This window comes from Calidris pugnax, unplaced genomic scaffold (assembly GCF_001431845.1).
Source record: "Calidris pugnax isolate Ruff unplaced genomic scaffold, ASM143184v1 scaffold173, whole genome shotgun sequence".
Classification (NCBI taxonomy): domain Eukaryota; kingdom Metazoa; phylum Chordata; class Aves; order Charadriiformes; family Scolopacidae; genus Calidris; species Calidris pugnax.
Genome location: NW_015090917.1, coordinates 653,311 through 662,319, shown reverse-complemented (window position 1 = coordinate 662,319; position 9,009 = coordinate 653,311). Strand labels below are relative to the sequence as shown.

Below are 9,009 nucleotides of genomic sequence, written 5' to 3'. Positions count from 1 at the left end.
GGAGGGGGTTGGGGGGGCTCAGCCCTCACATGGCAGCGCGGGTGGGCGTGCTGGGCTGGTTGAGGCGCAGGGTTTTGCACAGCCAGCCAGCGAAATCCACCTCCTCCACTTCCGAGCGTTTGATGAAGGTGTGACTCTGGAAGCCAAAAGGGGAAAAAATAAGAGTTAGGAACATCCACAGCTTCTCCCCAGCGCCCCAAATCATAGAATCATAGAATTGTCTAGGTTGGAAGAGACCCTTGGGATCATCGAGTCCAACCATCTCCCCTACTCTACAAAGTCCTCCCCTACACCATGTCCCTCAGCACTGCATCTAAACGGCCCTTAAACACAGCCAGGGATGGGGACTCCACCCCCTCCCTGGGCAGCCTGTTCCAATGCCCGACCACTCTTTGGGTGAAAAATTCTTTCCTAATGTTCAATCTAACCCTCCCCTGTTGGAGCTTGAAGCCGTTCCCTCTCGTTCTGTCACTAATTACCTGTGAGAAGAGACCAGCACCAACCTCTCTACAGTGTCCTTTCACGAAGTTGTAGAGAGTGATGAGGTCTCCCCTCAGCCTCCTCTTCCTCACACTAAACAGTCCCAGCTCCTTCAGCCGCTCCTCATACGATTTGTTTTCCAGCCCCCTCACCAGCTTCGTTGCCCTCCTCTGCACTCGCTCCAGCACCTCCAGATCTCTCTTGGATTGAGGTGCCCAAAACTGGACACAATACTCCAGGTGTGGCCTCACCAGTGCTGAGTACAGGGACACAATCACCTCCCTACTCCTGCTGGTCACACTATTTTTGATACAAGCCAGAATGCCATTGGTGCCACAGCACAGTTGTTGATCCCTTCCAACCCAAACCATTCTACAACTCTATGATTTTGAGGAATGAGTTTCTTCCTGGTGTTTTAATCCATGTAGTTGACGCTGGCACGGGAGGAAAGAGGATTTAAAGGAGAGGGGACCCTGCACAGCCCCTGCCTGACCCAAATGCTGCTCTCTTGGGGCTGCAGGTCCTGCACCCACCACGGTCCCTGCTTGCTCCTGGCCAGCAAACTCTGCTCTCCCAGGGGCCAAGGGTAATGGAAAAGCACAGGCAGGACAGGATGACCTTCATCCAAGGGCACTGGGGCCATGAGGAAACAGGCCACCTCCTTTGCAAGGGTTATGGGAGAAGACCCACATGTAGCTCACGGGCTCAGCGTGATGCTGAGGTGAACATGGTTAAACTGGGCTCATCGAACCAAGGGCACTGGGGCCATGAGGAAACAGGCTACCTCCTTTGCAAGGGTTATAGGAGAAAACCCACATGTAGCTCACGGGCTCAGCATGATGTTGAGGTGAACATGGTTAAACCGGGCTCATTGAATGGTTGGAAGGGACCTTAAAGCCCACCCAGTGCCACCCCCTGCCCTGGGCAGGGACACCTCCCACCACACCAGGTTGCTCCAAGCCCCCTCCAACCTGCCCTTGAACCCCTCCAGGGATGGGGCAGCCACAGCTTCTCTGCCCAACCTGGGCCAGGCTCTCACCAACCTCACACCAAAGAACTTCTTTCCCACATCTCAGCTCCATCTCCCCTCTTGCAAGGTCTAACGTTTCCCCCTCCTCCTAGGGCTCCCCTCCCTCATCCAGAGTCCCTCCCCAGCTTTCCTGGAGCCCCTTGAGGGACTGGAAGGGGCTCCAAGGTCTCCCCGGAGCCTTCTCTTCTCCAGGCTGAACCCCCCAACTCTCTCAGCCCCCCCTTCCAGCAGAGGGGCTCCAGCCCTCCCAGCATCTCCATGGCCTCCTCTAGCCCTGGTCCAACAGCTCCATGTCCTTCTGCTGTTGGTGGCCCCAGAGCTGGAGGCAGCACTGGGGGGGTGCCTCCTCAGAGCAGAGGTGCAGAATCCACCCCCTCGCCCCCCTGGCCACCCTGCTGGGGATGCAGCCTGGGATGCAGGGGGGATTTCTGGGCTGCTAGCTCAGATTCAGCCCACATATTCCTATTTATCTGCCCAGCTCAGGAGGTTCCAGGCACCTCCACAGACACAGGACAACTGGGAGGTTCCCATCCCAGGCTCTGCAGGGGCCAGATACCATCAGTGCCTTTAAATCAAAGGTAAAGTGAGCCACTCCCTCTCCCAGGCTCGATTTTGCTCATCTTAAGCTCAGCCTTGGGAGTTTCCAGCCTTTTGAGCAAGGGAAGCACAGAGGGACAGGACAGGGCAGCAGATCTGGTGCCACCCCACACTGTAGAAAGAAAATTGCCCTCCCCCAACTTACCATCAGCATCTTCAGATCTGCCCGTTCTGCTGGATTTTTAATTAAGCTGAAATGAGAAGAACAAGAGAGCAAAACCAACGCTGAGACCTTTCTTGTGGGAAACTGATTATCTGGCCGGAGAGGTCTCCAGCTTCACCAAAAGCCCCGTGGCCTCCTGGCTGCTTTCCCTGGGAGCCCCAGAGGATGGAAAGGGCTTTGAAAGCACCATCTCCAGCAGCCCAGCTCCCAGGGAGAGCTGCAGGATCCATCTCTTCTAGACCATGTCGGGGAACAATGCCCTGCAAACTGAGAAAAGGACCTAAGGCTTAGCGGGGATTGGTGATTTTTACAGTGTCCAACCTCTGTGATTTAATGAAGATGCTGTGGGAGCATCTTCAGGTGTCCCCCCACCACAGCAAAATGTGGAGAAGAGGATGGTGAATGCCTGGTGCCTGTGGGTGACTCATAGCCCCAGCAATCTGCCTCGCCACCCCCCCGCCAGGCTCAGATTTAGAAGGTGCTGGGATAGTGCTAAGCATCACCGCAAATAAACCGCTTTTTTTTTCCAACCCTTCCCAAGGCAGGAGCTCCCAGCACAAGGCAGAATCCCCCTGCAGCCAGGCAGAGATCACCTCCAGAGCAGGGAGAACACTGCATTACGCCAAACCTTCTCTGGGGGGAGCAGCCTGCAGAGCTGCCAGGGAGCTCATAAAGGCCTCTATCTTCAGCCATAGGATCAAACCCTTACCATTTATTTACAAACTCCTGGAAATCTTGCGTGAAAACTCCGTTTGGCAGCTTGGGAGGTGGCTGCAGAGAAAAGAAGATGGGTTTTTCCTGCATCGCTGTGTGTTAATGGATCAAAAAGCAGAACCTGACCTACAGTCTTTAATGAGCTGCAGAAAAGCTGTGCTCTCCAGCTATCATCCTCCTCCTCCTCCTCACTGCCCTTCCCCACCAGGGACCCAATTCCCACCATTTCTCACCCTGGCAGCAAACAAGCTACTGCTGCGGGGGGACCCCATGCCAAATCCCAGCTAAAACTGGGAGAGACCAAAATTGCAGTGTCACAATTCTGGATCCAGACTCACAAATCCCAGCTCTGGAAACACCTACGGCAGAGGAAGCATTCTAGAAACGATAATTGGGGGTCAAGTCTTGTCACCTCGAAAGGGGAAACTGCTCTTTCCACTTGTTGGTGGAACAGACCCTACTTTCCAAGTCTGGTAGGACATTTCAACCTGGGATTTTAGCAGCCATCACCCTCATTCAAAGGGCTTCATCTGAGAAGACTTCAGCGTTCACCCTTTGCCGATCTAGGGAGGAGCACATTCAAAATGGGCAGTTGCAGAGGGAGCAGGTCATTACAGCCAAGAGCTCCTCTCACTGCTCTCCTCTTTCAAGGGAAGCATGAACTTCCCCCTGCAGAGCCTTTTTCCACGACCAGGGATGCTTTTGCGGTACAAAAAGATGGGAGGAGGGAACAGGGGAAAAGGAAAGGACGTCAGTGTGGCTCAGAGGGGTTTGCTATCCAAAAGCCCCTGCTCAAGCAAAGGTTTTGGAGCCCACCCTGACTCAAGAGTGGACACGACACTGTGGTACCTGAGGGAAGGTCCAGCAGAGCCGACAATTAAGAAACACCCACCTCATTAACTATATAATCCAGCAGTTCAAAGATGGCCATGGCAGGCCGGTTGTCCATCCCGTGGCCTGCGTGGTTAAGATGACAAAAAAAAGAGTGGTAAGAGGCTGTTTGGGGACAGGGAAGGGCCTCATATGGTGTGAGGAGCAACGTGTGCTGCAGGAGTTTTGCTGGGAGAGGCAGAGGCACCCGCTGGGGAACCGACTCACGGTTAAAAAAGCAACGAAGAGAAAACCAAAGCGCATTCCAAAATTTCAGATTTCTTTCACTATGCCTCCAGTCCAGATTTATTTCCTAGCTTGGAGCGTTTGGAGAGGACCAGACCATCTGCTGTGGCAGGCTGGCAGTGCTTCTAGAGCCTTCTGCTTCCAAGCAAATGGCTCAAGCGGAGCCTTCTCCAAATCCCTGCGCTGGTTTGGTGCTTCTGCGAGAGCTCCCAGCAAAGCTTTTCCCCAAAAGCTGCCTCTAGCTCGAAAGGAATCATTTGGGAACACGGGCAGAGCCTGAGGAGCAACAGGGGCTGTGACAGTGTTCCTCAAAGCATCTCCTCCAAGGGGCCCACATCCTGAGAAAGCACAGGGTGCTGTGCTGTGTGGCTTAAGCCCTCCTGTGGGACACAGCAGGGTCTAAAGGCAGATGAACCGAGCTCTCCAAAAACCGTAACAGACCCTGGTTGGCATAGAATCATAGAATGGTTTGGGTTGGAAAGGACATCAAAGATCATCTAGTTCCAACCCCCCTGCCCTGGGCAGGGACACCTCCCACTAGAGCAGGTTGCTCAAGGCCCCATCCAGCCTGGCCTTGAACCCCTCCAGGGATGGGGCAGCCACAGCTTCTCTGGGCAACCTGTTCCAGTGTCTCACCACCCTCAGAGTAAAAAATTTCTTCCTGAGATCTAATCGGAATCATTTTTCTTCCAATTTAAAACCGTTTCCCCTTGTCCTATCATTACCCTTCCTGGCAAAGAGTCCCTCCCCAGCTCTTCTATAGGCACCCTTCAGGTATTGAAAGGCCGCTATAAGGTCTCCCCGCACCTTCCTCTTCTCCAGGCTGAACAACCCCAGCTCCCTCAGCCTGTCTTCATGGGAGAGGTGCTCCATCCCTCTGATCATCTTCTTGGCCCTCCTCTGGACCTGTTCCAGCTGGTCCATGTCCCTTCTGTGTTGAGGACTCCAAAGCTGGACACACTATTCCAGGTGGGGTCTCACCTCCCCGTGCCAGACTGGACTCCTGCCTGCGCTCGTCAGGAATTACAAACCTCCACGGTAGTTAGATTCTGCCGGAGCATTGTCACAGCTCCAGCTGCTCAGCAGAGAGGGGCCTCCCTAAAAAACACTCACCTCCCCCCTACAACCTCATCCAAAAGGGCCTTCGGCTCCCCCAGCCGCATCAGACAAACCCCCAACCCCTTTCTCCCCCACCTCTGCAGGTTGTTTCCAATGCATACGACAGCCCCTACCACTGACGGGGCGTCCTGGGGGCCTGGCCCGCGGCGAGATGCTGTGAGGCTCTCCCTCTGCCCCGTCCACCACGGGACGGCCAAATATTGCTTCCAGTTCCTTGGAGTCTGGCGGGGGGATTGGGTACCTTCCGATCGACAGCTCCACTAACGACAGACCCATGCTCCAGATGTCGGACTGGACCGAGTAGTGGGTGCCCTGTAACCGCTCGGGCTGGAAGGAAAAGATCACAGAAAACAGGCTTTGAGGCAGAATATCAATGTGCAAAAGTCGTAAATATCACGTGCTGAAACGAAACAGGTGAGACCTGATATATCCCCACGGCCTCTCCGGCTCTGCTCTCCACCCCTTCTCCAGGGAAAGGACTGGCTCAAAGGGGATGCAAAAAGAAATATCATCTGCAAACATAAAGCACTTTGATGCATCTCATCAACAGCTACAGTGGAGCAGCATTTACAGCTGCTTATACTTAGGAGTCCAGAGTACACAGTAGGAATCTATTTCTCTGTATGCCGAGATCTAATGAACTCAATTTATTACTGCATTTTATTTTTTTTTCCCCCCCTAGTCATTCCTGTTAACGCCCAAGAGGAATCCGAGGAGCAGAAAAATCCACTCTAGGCTCTTGCCATAGAAATAAAAAAGAAAAAACTATAAAATCAAATGCAAGTCATCCACACTGGCAGCTTTAACTCAGCTGTGCAGAGGAGATCCTGCTTTTAAATAGCCACTGTCTAACTATAACCGTACTTGAGTAACCATTCCCAAAATATGAGAGCAGCTCAGCCCTAAGCACAGTCCCACGGCCTCCCTAATGACCCACCGCTCGCTCCCAGCCATGACCAGGCACGGTGTTGGGGGGGAGACCCCCACCTCCCCCCTGCCTTTCAGCCAGCAGGACCTGGGGACTCAGAGCCAGTCAGGGGAGTAGTTTTATTGTCATGGACACCATGTTATCTGCAGTTGAGCTGATGCTGATTATGGTTTTCATTTAAAGGAGGGAGGCACAAGCAGCTCTTCCTGAAGTTCACTCTGGCTGGCTGACTCCAGCTTGGCTTTAAATTCCCATTAGCCCCCACCTGCACTAGACTGGCTTTACCCCCATTTTTCCAGTGAGCACACATGCTCACAGCAGCACAGAAGGTGCCTGTATCAGCATCCATGTCCCCTTCACACTCAGTTTCTTGAGCAGAGCTTTGCATGCAGGAAGAGAAGATGTTCTTGAACCCACAAACGCTTGCCAAAAATCAAATATGGAAGTATTGGTAGGATCCAAAATGTCTTTCCATGCAACTCTGCACCCCAACATGCACTGCTGCTGCCTGAGCACAGGTTGGAGACAACAGGACACCAGCTCCTCGAGAGGATTCTGCTTCTCCAGCAGAGGACAGGGCCTCAAAACACTGGGCTCACCCTCAGTGTGAACCAGGAAGGGGACATTCTGGGTGTGGATGGAAACACAGAGCAAAACCGTGAGCAAATTGGACACCACACCCCGATTCTGTAAGAGCAGAGTTGAACCCAAATCGTAAAAAAAAAAAAACAACAAACCTGAAACACAGAGCAAAACCGTGAGCAAATTGGACACCACACCCCGATTCTGTAAGAGCAGAGTTGAACCCAAATTGTAAAAGAAAAAAAAAAAAGAAAAACCAGACAAAAAGCTGAAAGGAACTTACAGACATGTAGGACCGAGTTCCCACAAAAGAGTTTGCCATGGAGTCAATGAGTTGGCCGCTGACCCCGAAATCACACAGCTTAATCTCCCCTCGAGAATTAACCAGGATGTTTGAAGGCTTCACATCTGACAACAGCAAGAGAGAGGAGCGTCAACGCGACCGTAGGTAAAATACAGGGCTCTTGTACCGCAGGCAGTTATTTTTAGGTTCCTCCTCTCACCTCTGTGCATGATTTGGTGCTTCTCTCTCAGATACGCCAAGCCTCGCAGAACCTAGGAGGAAACCAAGGACAGGATGAGATCAGAGCTGGGAAGGGAAGTGTTCTCCCTTTGGCAGGACACGTTGCATAAACTCCGGCTGCTGCCACACCGCAGCGTGGCGAGGAAAAACACCCCGTAGTGTCCATGTGTCTCAGGGTTTGCAATTTATCACTTAGTCCATCACAGATCTTGGGTTTACTGCCCAAGAAAGCTTCTCCCAAACCTTCTCCAACAGAGGCCAACATCAACTGGTGCAATGCAAAGGGCTGGGGCTACGGAGAGCGGTTGGGAACGTGCATTAACCTCCCCTCTTGCCCACACCACTGCCTCTGGGTTAGGACAGGAAAGAGTATATGGGGAAGCAAAGAAAACTTCCTAAGGCAACACAAGCATTATTCCCAAACCATGCCCAGCAAATCCTTCCTGGAAGCCTGAAGAGCCAATGTAACTCACCGCTATACTGACTTTCCCCAAGATCTCCTCGGGAATTCTTTTAGCTTCTTTCAAGACTTGATCCAAAGAGCCACCATCCTAAAATAAAGAACAACAAAATGATCAAGACACCAATCTCCATCAGGAAAAGGGGGCAGCAGGCTGTACAGGGAAGCATGCCCAGGGAGGGCAAGCAGTATATCAGCAGTACACAGCATCCCAGCTCAACCGCCTCCAACAACTCAGCATCAAGCATGCTCCTTTTACAGAGGAAAAAAAAAATTATAAAAATAAATAATTATCTGGTGATCAGAGCTCAAGCTTCCTGCTGAAAACTATTTTAATGCTATCTTCCATCAGCTCTACTTCTTGTAGTAGTTCTTGGCTTCCTTTCCCCTAGTGGCAAAGGCGAAGGCGATACGGTCAGCGCTGATCTGGAGGAGCGACAACCCCGTTCTCTGCCAGAGACACCAGAAAACGCGCTCTGTGCTTCACAGAGAGCTCTGCAGAGAGGCAGGTTTACAACATTTCCGTTTGGCCAACCCCCAAACCTCTGCTTCCGCTTTCCAAAAAGTCGATCTCTCTGTCATTTTGACATCTAAGCAGAAGCCTGCAGCTCCTGCCAGGAGCACGGTGGCCTCCCTGCAGCCAGAGCAAGGACCATGGCGGCTGTCAGCGCCCCAACCCGTTTCACCAGCAATTTCCAGTCCTGGGGAGATAGATTTAGGAGCGGAGGAGAAATAGATTGAGGAGCAGCAGTTTGCAGAGAAGGAACGGGGACTCACCATGTGTTCCATGCAGATGGAGATCTCTCCATCACTGTAGAAGGCTCCATAGAAACCCACGATATACGGGGAATTACACTCGTGCAGCACCTGCAGCTCCCGGATAATCTGATTCCTGATGGCCGGCTTGATTTCTAAATGAATCAGCTGCCAAGAAAGAAAGAAATATTCCAGGTGAGACACCTGGAAAAACTTAAGAGGAACCAGGTGAGCAAGTCCTGAGCATTGGAAAGAATAAAAAAAAAAAACATCTTCAAGGGAAGCTAGCTCTGCTTGGGCATAGACTTTTTACTATTTGCAGACCAAAATTAGGGATAAAGGGAGAGGCAGAGCCCTGTGGAGCTTGTCAGTAACTGAGGCAACCAGCAGCCACAGAACACATGGAGATGGCACAGGACACGGAGCGGAAAGACAAGTCAGAAGTTTGATGCAGGTCTGACTCAGCAGACGGGAACACTTTCACAAGCTCTGGAGGTGTTGTAAGAAGAGGTGCTCTGATATCAAGGAAACCACAGAAAGT

The 9,009-nt window shown here is 52.1% G+C and overlaps 1 protein-coding gene across 1 annotated transcript; it reads right to left on the bottom strand.

Moving 5' to 3' along the window:
- MAP2K2 (mitogen-activated protein kinase kinase 2) lies at positions 1-8,635 on the bottom strand. The gene is made up of 9 exons (XM_014949656.1): positions 8,490-8,635; positions 7,726-7,803; positions 7,233-7,284; positions 7,013-7,137; positions 5,333-5,546; positions 3,877-3,941; positions 2,980-3,041; positions 2,253-2,298; positions 1-136 (listed from the first exon to the last, which is right to left on the bottom strand). Exons 1-9 carry the CDS (start codon positions 8,499-8,501, stop codon positions 26-28), a joined length of 765 nt encoding a protein of 254 aa, XP_014805142.1. The 5' UTR covers positions 8,502-8,635; the 3' UTR covers positions 1-25.
- Between the last annotated feature and the right edge of the window lie 374 nt (positions 8,636-9,009).

Bases quoted from the DNA above. Each gene is read 5' to 3' on its own strand.
- MAP2K2 (XM_014949656.1), bottom strand. The intron at 5,547-7,012 runs GTAAGTTCCTTT...TTTTCCTTCCAG, and splicing joins GAACTCGGTCCTACATGTCT to CCCGAGCGGTTACAGGGCAC. The intron at 2,299-2,979 runs GTAAGGGTTTGA...TTCTCATTTCAG, and splicing joins CAGGAGTTTGTAAATAAATG to CTTAATTAAAAATCCAGCAG.